This window comes from Sphaeramia orbicularis, chromosome 4 (assembly GCF_902148855.1).
Source record: "Sphaeramia orbicularis chromosome 4, fSphaOr1.1, whole genome shotgun sequence".
NCBI classification, from domain to species: domain Eukaryota; kingdom Metazoa; phylum Chordata; class Actinopteri; order Kurtiformes; family Apogonidae; genus Sphaeramia; species Sphaeramia orbicularis.
The window spans coordinates 34,157,973-34,182,685 of NC_043960.1; the positions used below are offsets into that span (position 1 = coordinate 34,157,973).

General features: G+C 39.3%; 2 protein-coding genes across 4 annotated transcripts in view; both read left to right on the forward strand.

Moving 5' to 3' along the window:
• The window catches only part of btbd8 (BTB domain containing 8), a 38,071-nt gene extending 17,845 nt beyond the window's left edge, over positions 1–20,226 (forward strand). For 2 of the 3 annotated variants that reach the window (XM_030131582.1, XM_030131583.1), the window contains exons 7-19: positions 115–195; positions 282–378; positions 813–901; positions 4,626–4,728; positions 5,198–5,380; positions 7,616–7,777; positions 10,190–10,319; positions 11,214–11,275; positions 12,252–12,792; positions 13,342–13,429; positions 14,919–15,046; positions 15,135–17,063; positions 19,297–20,226. In XM_030131582.1, the coding sequence (XP_029987442.1) occupies positions 115–195; positions 282–378; positions 813–901; positions 4,626–4,728; positions 5,198–5,380; positions 7,616–7,777; positions 10,190–10,319; positions 11,214–11,275; positions 12,252–12,792; positions 13,342–13,429; positions 14,919–15,046; positions 15,135–17,063; positions 19,297–19,796 (4,093 nt within the window). In that variant the 3' untranslated portion in view covers positions 19,797–20,226. The remainder of the gene's footprint in view (positions 1–114; positions 196–281; positions 379–812; positions 902–4,625; positions 4,729–5,197; positions 5,381–7,615; positions 7,778–10,189; positions 10,320–11,213; positions 11,276–12,251; positions 12,793–13,341; positions 13,430–14,918; positions 15,047–15,134; positions 17,064–19,296) is intronic. The other variant, XM_030131584.1, reaches the window with a different exon arrangement.
• A 604-nt stretch (positions 20,227–20,830) lies between these two features.
• On the forward strand, positions 20,831–24,662 carry c4h1orf146 (chromosome 4 C1orf146 homolog). The gene is made up of 5 exons (XM_030132762.1): positions 20,831–20,896; positions 21,047–21,140; positions 21,710–21,869; positions 24,273–24,351; positions 24,451–24,662. Exons 1-5 carry the CDS (start codon positions 20,831–20,833, stop codon positions 24,556–24,558), a joined length of 507 nt encoding a protein of 168 aa, XP_029988622.1. The 3' UTR covers positions 24,559–24,662.
• The last annotated feature ends 51 nt before the right edge of the window (positions 24,663–24,713 follow it).

Genomic DNA, 24,713 nt, shown 5'->3' on the forward strand with positions numbered 1-24,713 from the left:
AACATGCTGAATAAAAAAAGTGTCATTAGAAAATATGTAAGTTTTTGAGCTTACATACTCTCTCTGTGATAAGTGTCCTGTGTGCAGTTGACTGTATGCAGTTCCCTGTTTCAGATTAGGGCCAGAGGAGATGGAGATCCTGCTCCAGTTCATGTACGGGGCCATTGTGGATCTGCCCTCTGGAGCCAGTGCCAGGTACTGAATATGAACAGACTTTCCGAAATTAGCATCCAGGCCCAGAAAACAAGCTGACCTGTATTTGGTGGTATCCTTTTCCATAGTCAGGTGGTGTTGGCAGCGGACATGTTGGGTTTGGAGGGGCTCAAAGATGTGGTGGAGATGGTGCTGACCAGAGACTACTGCCGCTTCTTCCCTAAGGTCAGCCATAATGAAAGGAATGTTGGTGAAGAACCGAAAGGGTAGATTAGTACGAATGTCTAGGAGTTAAAACTAAGACAGTTTCAGATGTTGAGTATTTCTGAATTATCATCTTTCATTGTGTAATTTGTAAATGTTTTGAAAGTTCAAAATGAGAGTATCTGCTCATATTAGTGTAGCACTCACTCAGTATGTGGAATCTGAGACCACAGCTGAGAAGATTAAGAGTAAATCCTTGTGTTATTCCATTTACTTTGCACTGGAGATTGCATGTAGGGTTTCAATAACGCTGTTATTTTACTTCTCCAAGTAGCTCGCTTTTCATTTCCATCAGCTTACAACGTGCCTCTTACTTAGGCGTCTTATTGTCTATACATCACAGAGCCCACAGGGAATCGCTGAGTCATGTTCTTATCTTCTCGTGTCTCTTGCAGCCCATGGATGGGGTTCAGAGGACGATTCTCGAGTGCCTGTCGCTCACACACGCCTTAGGCCTTCAAAGCCTCCACATACTGTGTAAGAGGTAAGTGTAGATATACAGTTATAATCATTGGTAGAATGTTAACTAAAGTCTTGCAAGTAAGTACACATGTGAAATACTTGGACTTCCCTTCAGTATTTTCATTTGAAGCTGATTTATACTTCTTCTCCACTACATCTCCAATGCAAACACTGTACTTTTTACTCCATTACATCTGTCTGACAGTTCCTTTTTAAGTATCTACAATTTTTCAAACATTTCCTATATAAATAAAACTGACATATCGCCACAATACTGAAGGTTTAAGTACATTTGTGTGTTCCTATTGAAGAAGTTTCTGGTAAGAGAAGGGAGGGGAGAACTTTACAGGAACATCCTCTCACTTGTGTCTCCAGCACCAAGGAAGCCTCAAGCCCAACATGGGAGTTTTTCAGGGCCACTCAGAGTACCCACCCTCTGGTAGAGACTCATTTAGCCCCTATAAAAGTTCCAGGAGATTGTCCCTCAGGGGTGGTTCCTGCTGTGGAGACATGCACCAATGAACCCAGCCCCATAAATTTACCCTGAGGTTCCTGCAGTGGAAACACGGCTTGTAGCATATTTCCACTGAGTGGTATGGTTTGGATCGGAACGGTATGCTATTTAGTGTGTTTCCACTGTAAAAGGGGCCCAAACAACTGACCTGTACCTTACTGTTTCTTGGTACCCCTCCATTGGAGGTCCATAGGAAAATGGTACAGTACAGATAGGGTGGAGCTAGACCAGTGTCACCCAATACAGTCTGTTGATTGGGTGATGGAAAAACATCACTGCTTGCTGCTGGATGTCCTCCGTTGTTTTTATTAGTAATGTCACAATCGTTGTTGTTGCACTGTATGATGTCACATTATGCATTTGGCCTAAACCCAGCCTGAGGGTATGACTAGCAGTGGAAACACTCACCTAGCCAGGCCTCACCATTCCAAACTGTACCATACTGCACCCATCCGAACCATACCACACCAGCCAGTGGAAATGTGCTACTGTATAACTTAAGAAAATTCTCCCCCTTCTTAATCTGAATTTACTCTTATAAACTCCTACTGATCTGTTTTTATGATCCTCTGAGATGTTGAGAGATATTTGTTTCTTATAGGACAGTAACCCTACAAACATATGATGTAGACCTTGACAATAAGCGGATAATTAGCAAAATATAAAATATTTCTCCCTTATGAATATGACAATTGTTCGTCAAATGTTCAGTGTAATTTCATTTCTCATATTACACATGGAACCCTGATCTGCAAAACACAATACACATGTCACAAGGCAGTTTAGGTTCCACAAACACAATGACTAACATGTGTTGTACGTCTAATTTTGTATTTATGTATTTTATTTTTTTTAGACTTATTTGATATTTCAGTTTAACAGCTCCTACAAGGTAGATATGTGTGTACACATTTCAACATGCACATTCTGCACGTGTAGTCAGTATTTTACAATGTCCCATCAGACGTCTTTGGCAGATCCATTAAAAATGTTGAGCAGAGAAGCACAGTAGGAGCAATTTTGGGCTCAGTCAATACAGTCCCAGTCAGGAAAGCAGAGGATTTTACACAATCGATATACAGAAAGGTAGAGTGTTCTTCTGTGAAGTAAAAAGTACAGTGTTTGCTTCAGTTCGTGTGTGTAAGAAAGTGCATGGCGTATTTGAAGGATTCACTGCATTAATGAGAGTGTCATGGGGAAAAATTCAGCTGTCATTCGGACAGTGACTTGATGGTTTCTTTCACTCAGGGGCACAATCAGCCTTTAAACATAAAATAATTATTGACCTAACTTGTATTGTGAGAAATACGAACATTTTTATTGTGATGATGTACTGTACACTGGCCAGCACTAATATGATGATCATGGATAATGTCATATGCTTTAGGTTCAACAACTCAACAGTATATAAAGTAGATCAAATAAGCTGAAGTATCTTACCCTTAGACATTAACTATATTAAAAAAGGCAACACAAATAATACAAATCCAGAAGTATGATATCATATTTAATATAAAACAAGAAGAGAGACCATTGCAAAATGACCACTTTTACTCTCCATTTTATTCTGTATATACACTCAACCATCCTGTGCAATACATGTTTACATTTTTATATTCTCAATTTTATCCTTGTATCTTCATATCTGGTAAATGGACTGAACTTATATAGCACATTTTCTACACCTTAACGGTGCCCAAAGTGCTTTACAATTCCTCACATTCACCCATTCACACACACATTCATACACCAGTAGGCAGCTGCTGCCATGCAAGGCGCTGCCAGACTCTACTGGAAGCAATTTAGGGTTAAGTGTCTCGCAAGAACACTTCAACATGTGGAACCAGGATTCAAACCGCTGACTCTTTGGTCATTGGACAACCTGCTCTACCAACTGAGCCACATATTTGTATATAAAGCTAACTGCACTGTCTTGTATGACTTTATCTTGGACATATTTTGCACCTTATATTTTATATATAGTCACCTGTTTGCACTGAAAAAGGAGAAGCTCTCCAATCTCATTGTACATTCAGTATAATGACAATAAAGGGAATTCTATTCTATTTTGCTGATAATACTTATATGTCTAGCATACACACTGATGCCCATGAAGTTGGAATAAAATATTTTTACCTTTTCTCATGAAATGATAGTGACAATTTGATTCATTCTGGATAGATAAAGTGTAACTGGGACTCAGTATGTAATCATTGTACCTGATGAAAGGTGATTACTGATTTGTATAAATAGAAATAAACAAGAATACGTCTGAAAAATTAATTATTCCAACTTTATGGGAAACAGTGTAGTATATAATGCATCAGAAGTTGTTAGTTAACACATTTATTTGTTGCTGTGCGATTGGGCCTGTATTTCTAAGATTGGAATCCTGTAGAGACACGAAAAAAATCCCCTTAGCTTTATTATAAAGGCCTTTCAGTGTTTTCAGTCAAATTCTCATTATTTTAATCTGGAGATTGGTCTTGAAGGTGTGATCATTTGTTTTTTTCTGCATATTTAATGTTCAGGAAAAGTGGACCCCTCTCACAGGATATTTAGTAATGATTTTTTAAAATTCTAAATTCTTGGTGTATATTTTTGAGTTGAAAATGAAAATGAAAAGTCATTTCTGAAAAACGCTGCTTAGTGGAAGAGACTTTGTAGATCGAGATGCTTGCTTTTGCCCTCGGATCAGATTTACCAGGAAATCAATGCTCTATAAACATGTCATCTTATACTCGGCGTACTCCACTGTCCATTTGTACACTTGGACGATATTACTGGAAGCTAACTGTACTTGTCTCATGCTGCAGTGAGCAGGGGAGGAGTGTGTGAATACAGGTCAGGGGAGTAGGATGTGTTGAGCGTGACTGTTAGCTGCATTTGATTTGTGTGTGTGTGGGGACGTGGCCTTGCCATAATGTCTCTGCTCAGTCTGATGAGTCACGCGAGTATGACGGTGAAGCGAGCTGCGCTGTTCTCTGCAGCAGCGTGTTACCCACTTTCTCATCCTCACTTATTCTGCCGTTCCCTCAGGCGAATCCTGAGACTTTTCAGGATTACTCGGCAGAGACGTAGAAATGGCATCCATTAATCTGTCTCTGTCTCACTGGTGAAAAGGGTCCCTCCAGGTCTGGGAACTGAGCTATTCTGTAACTACTTGTCTTTTAACATCCACCGTTTCAATCTTACGTACTTACTTATTCATTTATGACGTGTGTATTCTCAGGTGGATTGCAGAACATTTTGTGAAGACATGGTCTGAGAGAAACTTCTCCCTGTTGTCCACTGAGCTCCACAGAGCCTGTTTCACTGCCGTAGCTGAAACCATGGTGAGTTTCCGCCCTTAATATCACCAGACGCACTGCATTCATGTAACTGCAGAAATATCCTCAACCCATTCTCCAGTGATTTTCCACAGGAAGAGAATTTGAATATGATCTAATTATATTTCACCTTTATTCAATTCTGAGTTATTAAAGACAGGCTAATTTCAGAGAATGATGGAGCAGACAGATGGGGAGGGATCCAGACTTATAATTGATAATTGAGTCTGGCTTTCATCACTGCCAAAGAGGAGCATTCTGCCTGGAAAGGAAGACAAATACACTGGTGTTCACACTTGGCAAATGTTGAGGTTTAGATTGCCAAAAACCATTACACAATTCAGGGGAATCCCTCTGCTGTTCAATAAGGTCCAGGGGCAGTAAAAGTGTTTTAAGAAAGGGTGGTAGCATTTGACCTAATTTTGTTTTTTTTTCCACTTAGAGAGTTTTTTAGCTGATAGATGTTTCCCTACAGACTGTGCAGAATGCAGTGACCATGCTCTGTGGCACTGAGCAGCTGATCAGCAGTTTACCAGAAGTGAAGTGGGCTCAGCAGGTGCGGACCCTGGCCACCGAGCTGCAGGAGGAGAGCCTGCATGTCATTGTCCAACATCTACCAAAAGTCATCCACACTCAGGGCTTTCAGGACCTACGTAGGGTAAGGTATCCCAAACACTTTCTCCCCCACTGATATTCATAAATATTCAGTGTAGATTTTTGAGAATTGTTCACACATATTTCAATTTTTGCCATTATTAGAAGTAAAATCCTATATTCCAAATTAGCTGTTCAATGAAAATTAATATTCCTGCTTACACGCACCCAATGCATATGATCAGGGTGTCCTCAGATCCTTAAAACTCTTAAAAAGTCTTAAATTTGATTGTCCTAAATGAGGCTTTGTCTTCGACTATGTTTTTACTCAGAATCATTTTAATGTAACACACAACAATGGATTAGCCGATAGCAGAAGCTTCAGACATTTAAAACCAAATTATGATCAGAAAACAGCAAAGGAAAGACACAATTTATAGTCATTACATCATAACGCAACCTTTATTTTTGCTCTTCTTCAACTCGTTCAGTGAGTTTAAGGGGCAAAACAATAATACCTGTACTGTTGGATCTACTTAATGTTAGCTTAGCGCTGCAAAGTTTGTCGCATTAGTCTGTTGTTTTAGGAAATTATTCATGACATATGGTGGTCTCAGACTGTTGTTTTCGATATTTGATATCTATTTGTTGTTTGGATTGTGTTTGCCTTACCACGGCAACCCAGATGGAACAATATTGGGGGCAGCCAAAGGTAAAAGGCTTCAACTGATAATTAATCCTTAAATCTGGCACTGAAAGGTCCTAAAAGACGCAATATTTAATAAATAATAATTTCCGTATTTGTTTGAGAAATCTTTGTAGGGAGCCACCAACGATCATTCATGGGTGTAGGGGTTCAGATATGAGCTTCAGCAGCTTGAACATCAGTAGCAGAAACTTTAGTCATGGAGAAATGTAAATGTGGATGGATGGATTTAACAATGGCACGGCAGTAACTATGAGGCCTGCCGTACAGTTATCAGGGTTCATACGGGTGCTTGAAATCCTTGAAAATGCTTGAATTTCAATGTTGTATTTTCAAGGTCTGAAAAGTGCTTGAATTACAGTTTAAGTGCTTGAAACTTCTTGTAATTCTAACCCGGTGATGTGATTTATTTATTTATTTTTAATATTTACTCCAAAGCAACTTACAGAGAGGTGATATATTTGGAAAAATAAACTATGCTATAAATAAAATTACCAGGTGTTGTCAGGTCGACTCCAGGTACATTTTTATCTTAATTGTTGTCTCTGTGCCAGTGTATCTGAAGAATGCTAAGTGGCTTCCCTTTTTTTTTTTTTGATAAAACTTTGTGTTCTCCTTTAACTTCTAAAATTTTTGCTATTATGAAACATAATTTTAGATGTTTATAGCGTAATGCAACGCACATCATTGTGATAGAAAAGTGAAAAGAATAATCATGAGTATATGTGTTCCTGTAGGTAGGTGTTTGACCCCAGTGATAAGGGGCTGTGCTGGAAAAATTTGAAAACGACCCTTGAAAGTGCTTGAAAAGTGCTTGAATTTGACCTTGAAAAATGTGTACGAACCCTGAGTTATTTTTGGTAAATTTAAGGTCTTAAATGTGATCAAAGATTCATTAAAAACATCTCAAAAAGTCATATAGTTGGCTTCCTCAAACCTGAAGTTACCCTGATCTCAAATGAGGCCTTAATGTATTGTTTATTGCATCAAAATACAGGAAAGAGGTGAGAGTTGCTTTTGCCTTTTTGCGTCTTTGCATCAAAATAGAATGTTTCAGAGTTTTCCACCGGTGGGGGACTCAGTTGACCGTCCAAACACAGCCTCTCTACCCCCTTTCATTCTTTCATCCACCTTCTTGAAAAGGTCGACATTTGCACATAACCAAGGACTTGTTGACATCCAAACCTTTCATAATGTGTAAAAGTGGGTTACACAGGTAGGTGTTTCTTCTTCTGACCAAAAATGTGGGCTTTTCTTTTGTCTGAGCATCTCTTCTCCGACCTGAACTGTATGTTCTCTGGTTTGTTTACAACACACAGAGCTGATGGTAAACAGACCAGAGGACATGAGCTGCAAACACCAGTGAAAAACACTAAGAGGGTTATCCAGATGCATTTAAACATGTCCAGAGAATGATCTTGCAGATCATGCAAATAATATCACCATATCCCTCATATTAATTAAAGAAATGTTATTTTTCTTAAAATGCTTTAATCAGAGTATCCAAACACATATGATGACCCTCAAATATGGAACAATACTTGGATATTAGCATAAATATAAAGGTAGTGAGTGTCCGCTGTACTGTTGCAGAGAGAAGAGTTTACACGAGAGCCCACCTTGTTGAGGAAGCTGTGCTCTGCCATCAGAGAAGGTGTGACTGTGGACAACAGTTGTGAGCTTTTCACTGCTGTGGACCAGCTGTGTGGGGACGGCGTAGAGGACGAGTCTATCCTGGGACAAAAACAAGAGGAGGTGAAATGAAGCAGATTCCTTACACCGAACCCTTTTGTCTAAGGGTGACACATCAACGTGCAACCATTAGTCTGTGTTCACAACCCATCAGTGAATTGGGTTTAATTTTGACTAGTGGGAGCAAAGCTGAACTACAGATGTGAACACATCTTACATATTTACTGTCTGTATTTTTTGCTTGTAAATCTATACTAACATCTATTATGTGCTTTATCATTCATTGCGGATGCAGGGTCCCGTACAGCTTTGGAAAAGGAACCCACACATTTACTTCGGCCTTTCAGATTACAGCATGGACCTCATCAGTATACAACAGATTTATGGCTTGTTTAGGATGTTTTGGAATGTGCTATCCTGCATGGCTTTGAAGCATGTCCTCCTAAAACGGGTTAATCTGGTTGTGACGCAGCTTGACTCAAACGGGTGAACTAAAGTTTCTGAATCTACTCTTTAAGTTACTGTAGCTTATAGTTTTTAGTGGTGGCCTCCATCTAATCCTCTCAGCCACACTCAGCCTTAAAAAGTCTAAAAATCCAATAATCTGAATTTAGGCATTAAATCCCAAAATATTTTATTATAAGATTTTGACAGGTCTTAAAGTGTGTTTGGATTAACTTCAGTCTCGCTTTTAATGTGTTTTTGGCACTAATGCAAACTGTACAGCCAGGTCAGTATCCAACTTGAAATAATATGTTAACATTGTTTCTATCAATGTTACTTTTATCTAATATGGGTTTGTGGAAGTTCAGTGACATCTGTCTGGAGAACAGTGCATTTACAGAAAATTACAGATTTCAACCCTGCTTCACCTGGTGCAAGAAATCACTCAAATAAAGAGCTTTGGGTTCTGTATAAAGATGCTAAATTTACATGGGAAGTCAGAACAATCAATAGGAAAACCCCTAAAATCACCTAATATTGTTAGATATTCACATTAGACTCCTTCGGTTTCTTTTTATAACCTTTGTACTAATTAATAATCTCAGTCTTAGAATGAGTTGTAACTAACTTTTCAGAAAATATACAGTACTGTGCCAAGCTCTTAGACTACCACTAGGTTTGTTGTTTTACAGGGTTGAAATGAGCATATTTAGAATATTTACCTTGATTTAACCAGGAAAACCTCATTGAGATAAATTCATAGAACTCTGTGCACAGCCTTAAAACACACACAAAAAATGAACTAAATCAGTTAAAGCGACTGTTTAGTGTAACCGCTGACCCCATGATAAGAAATGGCACGAACAGTTAGAAACATCTGACGTGTTGAATGAAAACTAGTATAAAACATTACAAAATTAATAAAGCTCATATTGTCTGAGCAAAAGGGTGAAAGACTTGTTAAATGCAAAAGGAGGTCAGATTACATACTATCACTTTGGTTTATCGAAGCTGTTTTTTTTCCCCACGAATCTTGTTTTTACTGATGTTCATACTTCCCATATATCCATGCTGTATCTTAATATGGAAACTGAGAAATGCTTATGTTTGGTCATTAGAACTTTTCTAAACAAACAAACCTTATATTGGCCTCAGAGTTTTACACAGTACTGTATATTGTCAACATACAGATGTAAAATTTGAGTCGACTAGAGTGCATCCTTCATGGCACAGAACAGATACTCATTACATTACATTGCCCTCCTACACATTTCTAAATTTAACAAGAAATTGCATATGATGCCAAGGGGACATTATCCTGCCAGTTTTCATAAAATTTAGCCCTGCAACATTTGAGGTTGTTCAGTCCCAGAAAATCCTGACCTTTCATTTAGTATTTCTCAAATGCCATTCCTTAAATCTCATTGACCAAGTGAACTGTGATTCGGACTCGATGCATCCATGTATTATTAATCAAGATGAGGTGAAAATGTAAAATGTAACTTATGCGACTGAGGTGAAGTCTACTGTATGAGGCAGATTAAGCTTGTGAGATGACTTCCAAGGGAAAGTGACCGGGCTGCACGAGTTAAAGCGCGTAACCCTTATAAGTACGGTACAGTATGGTAGAATGGATTAGTCTATGGGAAACAGTGACGCGTGCCAACGGCCTTCTCTAATCTGGCTGTGTATCTGCTGGTCAAAGTATGTGCGGTCAGTGCGGTGGAGGAGGTGGAGATAGCTCCTCCCTGCCTTCCAGTCCTGTTTTTATAATCAGGCAAGGAAATAGGAGTATGGGCATCAGCTGGTGACATCACTGATTTCGCTGGAGGGAGCTCAAGTGGATTCTGCAACGGAGACAGAGGGGGAGGGAGGGAAAGAGAAGGGAGGGGAAGAAAAAGGGAGGGAGGGACAGAGGGGTATTTGTTGCCATGGTGAAAGGTTCTTCAAGCAGCTGCTGATTCGCTTGTGCAGTAGCGCACCCCTTTCCATTCTTCTCCTCTGCCCCTCTCTCTCCTCTGTTACCGCTAGTCATTCAGGCAAGAGATTTACAGCCTACGCGGTCGGCTGTGGACCTTCCTGCTTCAGACCTTTTACGCCGTCCGCCACACGCAGGGATGGGAGACTTTGTCATCCAAACACAGAGACAGGATACTGGCAGGTAAGGAAGGACTTAAATCTGGCTCCTTTTCACTCACACACAGGATATTCATGCTGCGTTGTGTGTTTTTTTTTTTTTTTTTTTCTCCTTCCCACCCCAGCCTTGTGCTGAAGCTCTGCATCATTAGAGATGAGCATATGTTGTTGGCTTATTTAACACTCACTGGCTTCTCCTTTCACAGCTGCCTGACCCGTAGTAGTCCATTTATTGTATTGCCAGTCCTGCTGTTGTGCATTTTATTTTATTTTTTGCTTTATTTCTGAGCTTCTTTTTAACTGCCTTGTGCAGATGAGTGTACGCTAACATGGTAAAATGCAGCAGACACGCCATGCTTGTTTTTAATGGGTGGGAGTGAATTCCTGTCTTTGTGAGTGTGCACATGATTAGAAGCATCCACAAATACAAATAATCTGCTGTTTTCTCACTGTTGAGCTAGTAATGTGGTGAAATGCACTGCATGAATAATTTATCTGGCTGGTATCAGTGTAGCTGTGTGCCTGTTACTAGTACATTTCTTGCCAGGGTAATCGGATTCCAGATCTCACATGCAAACATTACAAATGCATAATTGCTGAATGGAGTCAATTTCAAAGCCTTTTTAATTTAATTATGATGATCTGTTGTTTTTTTTCCTCCCCTGTTGAAAAGGCTCTACTGAAATAGTCATTGCAAGGCTGGCTGATCAATTCATTGATTGGATGTTTGTTTTCTTTGGTCAAAGGGTAAACACAGGGTGTGCGAATAGGAATTTGTGAATGAAAAGACTCTCTTCGAGGTCACATAAGCAGCAAGAAAAAACTGGTGCAGTCCTTTTTTCCAGTGTTATGCTCAGATGTAAATATTCTGTTTTGTGCAACTGGTTAATTTCATCTTTTCTTTATCCTGATTTGACAGATGCTATTGATAAAGGGGACAACAGAAGACTCGGTAAAAAGCCGGTTTTCTCCAGCTCCCAGGTAATATTATAATTTAACAATCCTTTGATATTTAATGTTGATTTGAAGTTTATGTTTGTTTACAAAACAAATAAACTATTGAGGTCTTATTTGTTATTGTAACTCTGACTTCATTTAGTTGATGATATGAGCTCAGAGAAATCCATGGAAGTTTGAGTAATCCCTGATAGTGATTACAGTGTGTGTGGCCATCACAAGCCATATGTCATAAAAGCTCCACCCCCACAGCAGAGATATACATTATGAAATGAACAGCAGGGCCACTCTAAACAGATGCATAGCCAAGATAAGCCTGGCTGAGGTGATCAAGAGGAGGCTTGCCAAGATGTTAGGCCTGAGTGGTTGAGGGCAGCCAAGCTCTCACCAGACAAGCTGTGATGCAGTTTAAAGATTTAGACTTAACCTCTTCATGGCTTTTACTTGGGATACACTAGTTGCAAAATCCTGGGCCGGTGTTTAAAATGATTGTGATATAATTGACTGATTGCAACTACCACTACCTGTATCGTTTTTTGTTTTGTTTCTTCCAGTATTTAGCCACAGTTTTATACCAGGGAAACACCAGAAGAATAGGAGTGTTTTAAAGTTGTTTTTTTACCTCTGCATTATGCTCTTTTAATTCAGGCACGCATATCATATTTTCAGTATTGATTCTTTTGATTAAACTTATTACATAAAATGACATAAACTGTAGAATCATATAAAGGAGTTGGGGCTTTGTTCTCTTAACATTTGCTTAAGAAGACACAAACAATTCAGTGTACAGTGACGTAAAAGACATTGTTTTGATTGAGTGATGAACCAAAACTCTTCTTGACTAACTTTGCAGACATTTTGGGTGATGTTGAACTCTGTAAATAAGCTCCAGTGGACAGATATACTCTATAAACAGTGTGTTTGGCTGCCCTCTGGTTATTTGCTGATTAATTCAGTGTTACAAATACATGACTAATGTGAGTACTTATTATTCTTGCAGCCAAGGGCTGTAAAATGCCCTTCAACCAATCCTGAAAGTTCTCCTGTGCACAGGACCCAGAGGGTGTCCAACAACATAAATTATTCCTCCCGTAGTGCTGCATCAGCCATGAAGTCTGATGGACTGGGGACAGCTAACAAGCCAAGTGATGGTCACGCATCCAAAGCAAAGAATGTAAAGAAGCCAGGAGACAGGAGTGTTACACCAAAAACAAAGACAGCATCCAGTGCTACACCGGTTGTCAACGGCACAGGAGCTACAGGGGCCAGGCGAGATGTAGCCAGCGCAAATGGTCCCAGAAGCTCCTCTGGGGTTAAAGAGCAAGACAAGAAGCCAAACCCAGGTGCAAGGCCGAAAACATCACCTCCAAGCTGCACATCTACCAGCCAGACATCAGTAACAAAGGCTCAGAAGAGCTCAGTGCTAAAGTCTGACAGTGCCACGGGAACTGTACCAGCTCAGGCCACTGCTTCATCCACATCAGGCAGTGCCTCGCCAGAAAATGCCGGCAGCCCTCGTAACGATGCCCACTCCATCCCAGGTTGACTTTCCTTTATTTAATTCTTTCCACTTAATCAGTAGTTTAGTCAAAGTGTCCACAAATCAGCTCCCATCATTAAAGCACAGGATATGAAAGAAGCGACAGACTAATTAGTATGATGAATGTTATGCTTTGGCCAGGAGGGATTTTTATAAGACAAGGCCAGAGTCATGTATGAATGTTGATTTGTCAGAAAACAAGGCACATGAGACTGTCCTTGGCAGCCTGCTGGCATCAGTGTACAAACTAACAGCAGAGCAGCAGAGGTCGAAGCCCTATACAGCTGTCACACAGAGGGGTGTGACTGATCACTTTGAGCTCTTGTGGTATGGATGATTGTGGGAAGAAATGGTAATCCGACCTGATACCAGTGGGCCTCAGCTGTCTGTCCTGCTGGCACAAAGACAGCTATAGAACAGACACGCAGCATGAGTCCTGGCTATTACTGAAAGATGAAAGTGTATAGTGAGCTGATAGAGCATAGTATATTATCCACCCTGTGCCATGTGAAGTTCTCTTGACAGATAGAGTTTATGTTCATTGTTTCAGGTGCAAAGCCAAGACAGCAGGCCAAGACCGTCAACAAATCCCCACTGACAAAAGCTTCTCAGAAAGCAGATTCAGCAAAGACCAGCAGGTGAGCTTCAACTTATCAGTATTCATAGCACTCTGTTCTGTTATCAAATAGTAGGTGAACATATTTAACACAATTTTGTCAGCTTTCTCTTGGTACTGAACTCTGACGCTGTGATTTCATCTTAACACTTTACAAACTAATGTTAGTGTTGTTTATAAAGATATTTAGAGCATTTTTCTTATTCAGAGTGTAATTTCCAGTTTCAACATAAAGCTCACTTACATTCCACAAATGCCTATTTGTTAAATAAGACATATGAAGGTACAGTCAAAGACAATGAAGATCTTGTGTATTAAAATGATGCACATAAAGCACCCTAATGGACACAACAGAACAAAGGGTGCAGAATTTAACATGCAAAATAAAATAACAAAGCATTACGATAACATACAATACTGAAACAAGCAAATCAGTAAAACACCACTAAACTAAATAGACTACTTCTGCTACTTTTTTCTATACAGCCATCATATCTACATTTTAAACATGTATGTAGATCGGCTCTACATTAATCTGAGATAGATGCCAAAATACAAGACACCATTAGAGAGCCTCAAGCATTTAGGACATAGAAAACAAACCAAGGCAGCCTGTTCAGTAATGTAAATGTGGGGCAAATAAGATGGATGTGGGAGTATAGTATCACCTGCTTGGTTTTTAGGCCACATGTGTCTGTCACGGGGATAAAAGCAGCTGTGGAACATTTCCTGACAGGCTTTTCATTTGTCCTTCAAAGATGTTAAAAATATCCAATTGTACAACCAGCATCATCCACACTCCATACTCCACATTAATATTTAACAGACTCCCTGGAAAGAAACAATTCAGGTTAGCTGATTATAAATATCCATGTTGAGCCAGTCTTAACCTTTTAGATTCTTTGTAAAGAAGCAGATGGTTAGGTAATAGTTAATTTATATAGCATTCTAATTAGGTTTTATGAAACTGTGTGCTCCATGCTTGAAAATTTCAATGGATAATCCACTAAAAAGCCACTCTTATCTTAAAATACATCAATGTAGATGTAGGGCCATCAATAATCATTTGTGTGTTATTTTAACCCCACTCTGTTACATAATGTGACATTAGAAATACTATACTAAGAAAGCTGTTTCAACATTACATTATAAATCCACTCAAAGCAGACAGGTAATCAAGAGATTGTACCATTAAGCACAGAGTCTATCTCAAACTTAAGGCTGTACTTTATGTTCTTGCGTTCATAAAGTTATATTTGGAAGAACATCCTTCACAAGGGCACAAGTATCAACGTTAAACTCTTCTCATTGATAATCAGCTCATGTCTCAGAGCCTTGCCCTTGCCAAAACGGAAGAAAAAACTTTGCTGCCCCCCACTGGCATTAAGTTTTAATTCAGGTTTTACTGCATTTCATCACCTGAATAATTTTCTGATGATGATGATGAGCAGGAAGTGGTCAAGTAACACAAAAAACTAAAAGTGGTGATATTTTTTGTCTGTCTTTGATAACAGTCCTACGAACAAGCCAAGTGTGAGAGAAAGTAGCAAAGTCAAGCCTGGTGGAGCAGAGAAAGCATCAGCTGGAGGGACGGCAACAAGAGCAGACACCAAAGGAAGAGCCACACCAGACAACCATGGTTAGACATCCAAACTCTGTTGAATTTAATGGTCAGCCACTGTGGCCAATTACTTCTGTTTTCTTCTCACTGTCTCTCTATGGTTTAGTCCCTAGGCATGGATCCTCTGGGAAAAAGCCTGCCTCACCCAGGAAAGAAGATGGCAAGGAGGGACTGAAATCCTCAGCAGCAGACAAAACAGCCAGTGAAGCTCCAAAGAAGAAGATTACAAAACCAATTCCAGTATCTGGATCCTCAACTAAACCTAGTACTAAACCAGCAAAAACATCCTCAGTCCCCTCCAAGCAACCATCAGTAGCAGCTGTCAAGACAGGACCAAAGCCGAAAAGTACCACTGAATTACCGACAGAAAAAGTATCACCAAAATCTGAAGGAACCTCCAAAACCTCACCGGCTGTTGCCTCCAAGAAATCAGGAACTAAAAGCAAAGAGGCAGTGAATGGTAAAAGCCAAGACTCTAAATCTGAACCTACTCATACGGGAAGGACAGGTGATACTGTAGAGCAAAAACAAAGTACAGAGTTAACACCTTCTGAGCAACACAGCACAACACAACCATCAAGCCAAGGCGAAGGAGATTCACTAAGTCTCCCACTAGAACCAGCGCCTAAGCAGAATCTTGAGGTCTCAGAGACTCCATCAGGAAACAAGACCAGTGTGACACCAGCAGTGAAAACCGCCCCACAAGTCAAATCGGCCATTGTCGACACTTGCAAACAGTCTGTTGGCAGTAAATGCCAGTCCCAGAGCGGCATGATCTCTGGTCACATCAGTGGAGGACAAGTTCAGGAGGTCAGCACCCTGAATTCTCCAAAAGAAACTGAGCATCCCATTGACACACCCTGCAGCATGGGAAGCACCGGCACCCCATTAGAAGATTCCTGGAGCATCCACCATCAGGTCACCCCAGAGTCCGAGACCGGCAGCACCCACACCACCTCCTCAGACGACATCAAACCACGCTCTGAGGACTACGATGCAGGAGGTTCACAAGACGACGACTGCTCCAACGACCGAGGGGTGTCCAAGTGTGGCACCATGCGCTGTCATGACTTCTTAGGTCGTAGCAGCAGCGACACAAGTACCCCAGAAGAGCTGAAGATGTACGAAGGCGGTGCTGGGCTAAGAGTAGAGGTACGACTGCGTGGGCGAGAACCAGAGACTACTAGTGAGGAGGAAGGAGTACGACAACGTCCTCGGTCCTGGCTGCATCGAGATGAAGTCCCTGTAGAAGAAGAGCACTCAGAAGTGGAAGCCACCGTTACAGTAAAGAGTGTCCCTGACCACCAGCTTTTCTCATCTGAGGAGGAAGAAGATGATGACGATGAAGAGGAAACAGAGGACGAAAGGTCAGAAGTTGAAGTGATTCCGGCGCAGGGGACACTGCCACCAACTGATCCCTCACCACACTTTCAGGGGATCGTCAACCTGGCTTTTGATGATGACGTTGTAGACCAGGAAAACGATCAGCCTGACTACCAGTCGACGTCGAACTTCCGTCGGTCTGTGTTACTTTCTGTCGACGAATGTGAGGAACTGGGATCAGAGGAGGGCGGCATCCAAACTCCACCTCAACAAGCTGATGGTGCAGCAACTCCCTGTGATGTTTTTGAGCCTGACTGTACAACTCCTCAGTTGAACTGCACCCCTTCCAGTGAGCAACAGAACCACGTGGCAGATCCTCTTGAAAATTCAGGTGCAGGACATAAAAATGAGGATCAAGACAAAAAATCGTCCATATTTCTTACCGAGATCCAGGAGCCCGTACAAGAGGAGCAGAGCAATCAAATCCAGGTAGACCGAGCAAAGTCCCACTGCCCTCCCCAGGAAGCTGAAACCAGAGACCTCCCTCCACAGGAGCGTCCGTGCCATCTCGATCTCTGGCAAACTGAACAGTACAGCAACGGAGCTCCACGCAAAAACCCCTCTGAAAGCAAGAAAGCTGATTTGCATCTAGACTTAAATGAACCTCAGCTGACAAGGGAATCTCCCTTACAAGCTGCACAATCTCCAGCAGGTAATGTATGATCTATGGACCCTCTTAGACCCCAAATCCAAACCCATCTTCTCTTCCCAGACTCCATCAGTGAACGTATAGCTTATCCCTGCAAGATTCATCCCCTTTGTTCTGACTCCTAGACCTTACCTCTGTCCAACATATAACTACCCCTCCTTCAGAAAAAGGATATTACCAGACTAGTTTAAAAACTAGTTAAGAGTACAAGCTCAAATTCAATCAGTCGCCTTCATTTTTTCATAGTTTACAGCCTGCTTTCATCTCAACACATTCATCAAATAACTGTTGTAAATCTGAATTTGCAACCTCAATATCCTTTTTAAAGATGGAGATTGGACTCATCCAAAAAAATGTACATTTAACCAACTGAACTACCTTTACTCAGAGGCATTACAGCCTTGGTAACTCAGTTTACATAAAAAAGGGGGAAAGCAGTGTACATTTCACTAAGGCTGATCATAGAATTGTATTTGTCAAAAGAATCTGCCTTGTGACAAGGCCTGTGGGATAGTTATACTAATGCACTTTTATGTACATAAAAATAAGATTTTGGATTATTTTTGTCATTTCTTTTATGCAGTGCAGTCTCTGGCCTTTTTAAGCCATAGCCAATCTGACATAGTTGAAGATGCTGTATGAAGCAATTTAACATCAGTATGTCATTGTTAAGTGATACTGGTATAATTACTGTTAATATTAGACCATTTCTGAGAATTCTCTAATGCTGGTGATATTTTTAGCTTGTGTTTCTACAGACTTGTTTTCCTACAACCCCTCTTTCATGTGTTTTTCCTCTGATTTATTTAAAAGCAGATATATTTTGCTTTTTACTAATCAAATGTCAAGCTCTCTGTGCTCTGGAGGCACAGAAAGCAGTATTTATCAGTCTGTGTATCAGTCAGGTTTTACACAACTCAAAGTGTCACCACTGAATGTCTCAGCAATGGTCTGTTTGCAGTATGTGTACTAATATCACTAAATTGATTTATTGATGTCAAACTACTTCACTTAGCACCTTTTAAATCTGTGAGCATGTAAATGAAAAGCAAGTAAAATTTTCTTACAATTTGTTATCGTGACATGACTTGAGATCAATAATTAAAACTGTCTGTGCAAAATAGACGACACTAAACTGCCACTGCTTCTCAAAAAAGTGTATTTTACCTGAGAACTTTTCCCTTGCATTTCTTATTTGTTTGACTTTGTTTCTCTTGGCGAATGTACCTGTCCCTGAGCTTTTCATTTTATGTTCAGTTTCGTTTGTTTTATGTTTGGGTTTTTCTTTTGCACTGCATATATGCATGCTATTAAAATTCTTTGTCATTTATTTACGCCATCTGTTTTTATTTTAATTTTGTGTTTCTCATTGTCATCTGTCATACCCAGTAGACTGTTGTTGCTAGGTAGTTGTCCACCTTTAAGAAAACTGTGTTCTGTTGTCTAAAGTTTTTGTTCAGTAGGTTTTGTGTAACGTCTGTAGCCTCCTCTGTAAAGTATGTGATGTGTCTCTAGAGCAGCTGTCATGGTTCTGCCATGTCTCTCTTTTTTCACTAACATTTTCAGAAAAAGAAATCTGCTGCACCATAACTACGGGTTTATCCTGATGTAAACTGTAAATGATTTTGTTTCAGACAGTGAGCAGTTACTTCATCATTTCCCATTTGAAAGTGTGAAAAAATAGAAAACAAAGTGTAAAAGAAACTTGGTGGTGTGCCATCATTTGTGCTACTAGGTGAAGCACGGTTGCTTGCATTTCTGTTTTTGTGACAGTATTTTAGTCTGTTCATCAGGTCCACCCATTAAAATACCTGCACGTAAAGAATAAAAAAAAGCATATCACTGGTATTTACTGACAAATGCAAACTTCACTGGTGCTGGCAAAGCATGGCATACTTTGTTTGGACACGTGGATAAAGAGATGCATTCAGAAAAGTGTTCCTCTGTGCATTACCTTTAAGGCAACTGTCTACCTTTGGCATCCGTCCTCCAGGTGATACATGTCTTTGGTTTTAATGAATTTACAATCAATTTACTGAGCATCAGGGTCACGCCTTCCTCTATGGGCTGTCTTCACCTGACCTCACAGTGCAAAAGGATACAGTTGCATTATGGGTAAAATTTCAGTTAAGTGTTACTGTTATTGTAGTAGGCAGTGAATAATCTCTGAAATTAAAAAATATGTGTGGAGGAGTGAATCATTTTGTCATTTTGCAGTATTGTCAATTGTTTTTAGGGGACATTGGTTGTGACAGATTGGATCAAAGCTGCAAACATGACCGCCGACCATCCAAAGCCCTCTCTCCTATTTACGAGATGGATGTGGGAGAAACCTTTGAGCACTGCTCGGACAAGGACAAGAATATAGAACAGCAGGCCGAGGAGGAAAGACAGAAAGAGGAAAATGACAAAAGCAGTGAGTTTGCAGAGCGGGACTGGAGCCTGCTCAGGCAGCTCCTTTCAGATCAAGAGTCCAATCTGGGTGTTATAAACCCTGTGCCTGAAGAGCTCAATCTGGCCCAGTACCTTATTAAGCAAACACTGTCCTTGTCGCGTGACTGCTTGGATTCACAGGCCTTCCTGTCCCCAGAGAAAGAGTCCTTCAAACGCTGGGCAGAGCTCATCTCACCCATGGAGGACTCCTCCACCAGCATCACTGTGACCAGTTTCTCCCCTGAAGATGCTGCATCACCACAGGGAGAGTGGACCATCGTGGAACTGGAAACACATCACTAATAGCAGAGAGGAGACCTGCCGGACAGTTGACACCTTCTCTACAAACTTTAACCATCTTCAACATCTACTCTGTCTTAATTTATTATAATTTATATGATTATCACAGCTCTCTGTCAAATGTTGTTTTTCTGGACTCTGCAGTAGCTTATTTGCATCACTCATTTTGCCCTCAGTGGACTGTTTCTTGACACAAATGGGCTGTTATGCATGCAAATATTTTTGTATGTTTGACTGTTTAATTGATGTTGCTTCAAAGCTGTAGAAAAAATAAGGGAAAATTCTTTCTCATGGCAGTCTTCTGATAATACGGTTGACTGGAATTTATAAAAAGGAAAAATAATATTGGCCTACTGGCTTGCATTTAGTGTAATATTGGAAATAAAGGTTTGTGTTTCAGAAGAAACTAAAGCTGGTTGTGACTGTCCTGTCAGATGGATGTGTGTTTGGGCCACATGGATTGATTAAAAAAAAAAAAAAATCTTGCTGGCACATTAGAGTACTAAAAGCACAAGTGTAAACACTACTAAATGTGACTCTTAGTCTGGCTTATAGATCTTTTCTCAGCAGAGATTTTCACTTGTTAACACAGGTGTAATTGGTGTCATGAAAAACTGCTACATCCATTTAGGAGGCCACTGAAATGGTCTCCTGGGACATCTTAATGGAAGAGACACAGTTAATGTGATCAGAACCACCTGAGCTTTGGCTGTTTAAAACGACAGTGTCTACAGAGAAAAACATCCACCACTGAAATAAAGTATAATCTTGGAAAAGGACATTTTCTTTATATTTTTTGACAAACTAACCCCTCCCTTAATAAAAATAAATTAATTAATTAATAATAATAATAATAATAATAATAATAATTTAAGAAGAAGAAAAAATTTACCAAACGATCAACCTGCTCCACGAGACCACAGCGACCTCTAGTGGCTGCGCGAGGACAAGAAAATTAACCGTTTTAAATCCTTAATTCTCGGTAAAAAAAAAAAAAAAAAAAAGTATCAACGCTTCCATAAATCAACCAGGAGGTAATGGCATACAATGAAGAAACTTCTCCTCAGTGGAAAACTACCATTATAATCAGCACATCACTTCAGGTAATGTATAATAAGATATACTTTGCTAACATTAGCTAATACAGCGTAGCTAATAGACAAACTATAGTCTGTAGTATTCCAAGCTAGCTCAGTGTTAAATATTACTAACTGTAATTTATAGCCGTAAAAGTGTTAATTTTTCCCCCCCAGAACCATGACGCAGTAAAGACTCTCAGAGGGCAGCAGCACAGAATCAGGTTTTCAGACAGTGTTGAATCTGGAGCCTTTATTTTTCCTCTTTCAGGTAAAATGTGCGCTATTTCTGTTTCCTTTAACACCATAACCACTAACACTAATTCTTTGCACTATAAGTTGTACAGTGAACTTCCATTATTATTCCAAATCCATAATACTACTCTTACTGTGCTTGAAAACTCATCATAATGTATTTTTATATCGATGGCCAAAAAACAAAACCTCCTATCTGCAAATTTTTAGATTTTGAGTTTTCACATTAAATGGTGAGAACAAGGATGACTCCACATTTTCAGTCTATCGGCAAGATAATCCCGCCCTTTCTTATGACATGAAGGTCACCTGACAACAACAAAGCCCATACTATAATAAAACTAAACCATCAATCAATCAAATTTTATTTATATAGCGCCAAATCATAACAAAAGTTATCTCATGACACTATACGTATAGAGTTGGTCAAAACCAGACTCTAAGCCAATTTACAGAAACCCAACAGAATCCTCCAGGATCCACGTTTTTTTTTTTTTTTTTGTTTGTTTCCTGAAAAAAGTGATTTTTTCAGATAGGAGGTTTTGTATTTTGGCCATCGATATCTGTTTATGTCCCTTTGTCCAGGTACTGCATTTCTATTGGCTGATCCAGATCCCTCTGAAGAATCAGGACTCATTGAGAAGCTGAAGAAGTTTGTTCAAGTTCATCGTAACAGCTTTCTGCTCCTACATGCCCCCTTCACTGGTACAAAGGAACTGGAAACCATGTCTCTGATCCAGCACAGGTATACAGGCTGGTCTACAATGCTGACCAATAAGCCAAATGTGGGACAAAAAGTGTGATTTTGTGGGATGTAGTTGGACATGTTACTAGTAAATGCTGATGTAATGTTTAGTAATATAATGTACACAGGTACATTTTGGCTTGTCAGATCTAAGCCACACTAGTTGGCTTTTTCTCTTCCTGTTACTGATAATAAAGTTGAATAAGAACTCAGATTGCATTTGTTGACAACTCAGTCAACAAAATGAACCAAAATATAATTAGATAAACAAGATCATCCACAAAATTAACAAGACAAACATTAAATCAGCAATATTCACTTGTGAAATTAGAAAAGCCCCCTAACATTAATCCAGTTTAATTCAGTTTTATTTATATAGAGCCAATCACAATATATGAGTGTCTCAAGGCTTTTCCCAAATTCAAATCAAGGCTTTAAAAATACTAAACATTGAGGAAACCCAACGAATCATCCAGGTGCAGGACCAAGGTAACAGCTTAGAGGAAAATCATCTTTTATGGAAGGAATAATCAGACAGAAGTGAGCTTCATTACTGTTCTGTGTTGGTTTAAAATAATGTTTTTAGGATTTTTTCAGCTTTATTGTCCTCTTGAAGAAAATTAATCAAAAAGTCATCAAATCTAATAAGGTTACGTTGTTGAAGTAATTCAAACAGTTCCACTGCTTATTTCATGTTTCCAGTAATCAACTCGCTTTTCCATTCTGACAACAGTCGTGGATGGAAACATACAAATTTGTATTTCAATCTGCTCAAAATTCACCTCAAGACATTTGGATGTAAACTTCACTTTCATCTGCTTGAACACATATATTTCCGTCAAAATCAAAATGTGGGATACTGTCTCAGTGTGTGGGATGTGGGTTAACCCTCCAGGGTCTATGATCATGGCGGTGTTATCAGACCATGAGAAATTTTCAAAGTGCTGTAAGAAAAAACTCTCTCCCAGTTTTTGGTTTGGTGTTGATAGATAAAAGCACAAATATAATAGTTTTAATTTGATAGCAGAAAACTATTCAGTTCTACCTTTACGTGTTCATTTTTGTCACCAAGTTCCAAAACAGTTCATTTAGCACATTTGTGATTATTATTTTAATTAACAGTACATTTTTTCAATTTGGATTTGATAATATTTGTGTATTTTTTGATTCTATGTGTTAATAAAATAGATAAAGGTGTAATAATAATTATCAGATTACATAGGTGAAGTTGTGCTGAAAAAAAGATGCTAAACTTGAGTATGGTGAATGTTTTTTTTTTATGTAGTTCATAAAGGGGTCCGATGAAGCGAAAGTGAACATCAACATGAAAAAGTAAATTAGCACACATCATTTATCAAGTGGGCTCATTTTTAGCTAAAGATCTCTATTTTATGGAACTGTTATCCTTTTTAAAATACCACAAAATGTTACAACTGATTTTATCGTTTGTACTTTATACACCATAGCCATAGCTCGAATTTGACGCTAAAAATTCTGTCTAAAGAATTCGAAAATGTATTAAATCTGTTGATTATATAGATGATTGTTAAGTTTCATGTATTAGATTTTCATTATTTTGTGAATATTAGTGATATTTATGAGTTTGAACATTTGTGAGTTGCTTAAAAGGCTCTGTCCACGTGTTACCACAAAAATACCAATTATTAATTTTCAAGTTACTTATAATTCAGATATTTGAGTGAAACTCTCAGAAACTAATGATCTTTTGATACATTTTGGGTGATGCATACAATGGTAAAGAGTCGTCCATGTGTTACTACGGCACCCTGTCCATGTGTTACCACATTCTCATGTCAATAAAACCGCAGCTTTTCAATATTTTACTCCCAAATGTATTTTCAGTATAGTTGAACATAATATCTAAAAGGTTTTGTCCTACTTGATGTCAATTTCTGTCGAGAACCGCATGTTTTGAATGTCTGCGTAAAGCTTAAAAAATTGATGTCCATTTCAAGTCCATGTGTTACCGAACAGTGATTTGACATTTTTCACCCAAAAATTTTATCTCCCCAAATTTTGTGACACATAATGTTAAAGTGCTTATAAATACCTACTCAATAATACATGCATATAAGTTGCTCTGCTTACATGACAGAGACTGTTGAACACGAAATGTGTCCACATGTTACCTCTTGATCGGACACAAAGGCAAAATCATAATTATTCAAAGATGGCCAAATAGGCTTAGACCTCTAAGGGTTAAAGAAAATACTTTGTAGTTGCTCATAATATGGGTCATCTGGTCACACTGTAGTGTACACATTTAGTTATTGATGCATTATAATGATAAATGCATCATAAACTGCATTTATTGTGGTTGTGTTTATGTAGTTTTTCCAGTCAGTTGTGTAACTGAGGGAGGTTCTATTTTGTCATTGTCAGATTCTTTGGAACCAATCTCCGGATCCTCCCCGTCCAAAACAATGCTGACATTATCAAAGGAATGTTAACAATTGCCAAGGTAAGACACATTGCACAAACAGCATTTGGTTGCTAAGGAAACAGATGATGTTTTATCACTGTGGTATACTGAACTGAGAGAAGGCTGATGTTTCTTCAGGCCACTAGTAAGCCCCATGTAGACCGTATTCGGGACCGGATGTCACTGGCCCAGGCCCATATCATCGAAAGCAGCCCTGTGTGGGAGATGCTAAGAGATATTCTGTAAAGCTCAGCAGTTGTTTCCGCATAACTTACGATCCTTTGTGTAAGTCTGTCCGAGATCCAAACCGATATAACACAATGCAAGATTAAACAGCTTAAAAGTATGTCCGTCATTTGTTTGTTTTTTTAATGTTGACTTAGAAAATGACTCAGAAATGT

Bases quoted from the DNA above. Each gene is read 5' to 3' on its own strand.
- c4h1orf146 (XM_030132762.1), top strand. From the start codon at position 20,831: ATGGCATACAATGAAGAAACTTCTCCTCAGTGGAAAACTACCATTATA. The intron at 20,897-21,046 runs GTAATGTATAAT...TTTCCCCCCCAG, and splicing joins TAATCAGCACATCACTTCAG to AACCATGACGCAGTAAAGAC. The intron at 21,141-21,709 runs GTAAAATGTGCG...CCCTTTGTCCAG, and splicing joins CTTTATTTTTCCTCTTTCAG to GTACTGCATTTCTATTGGCT.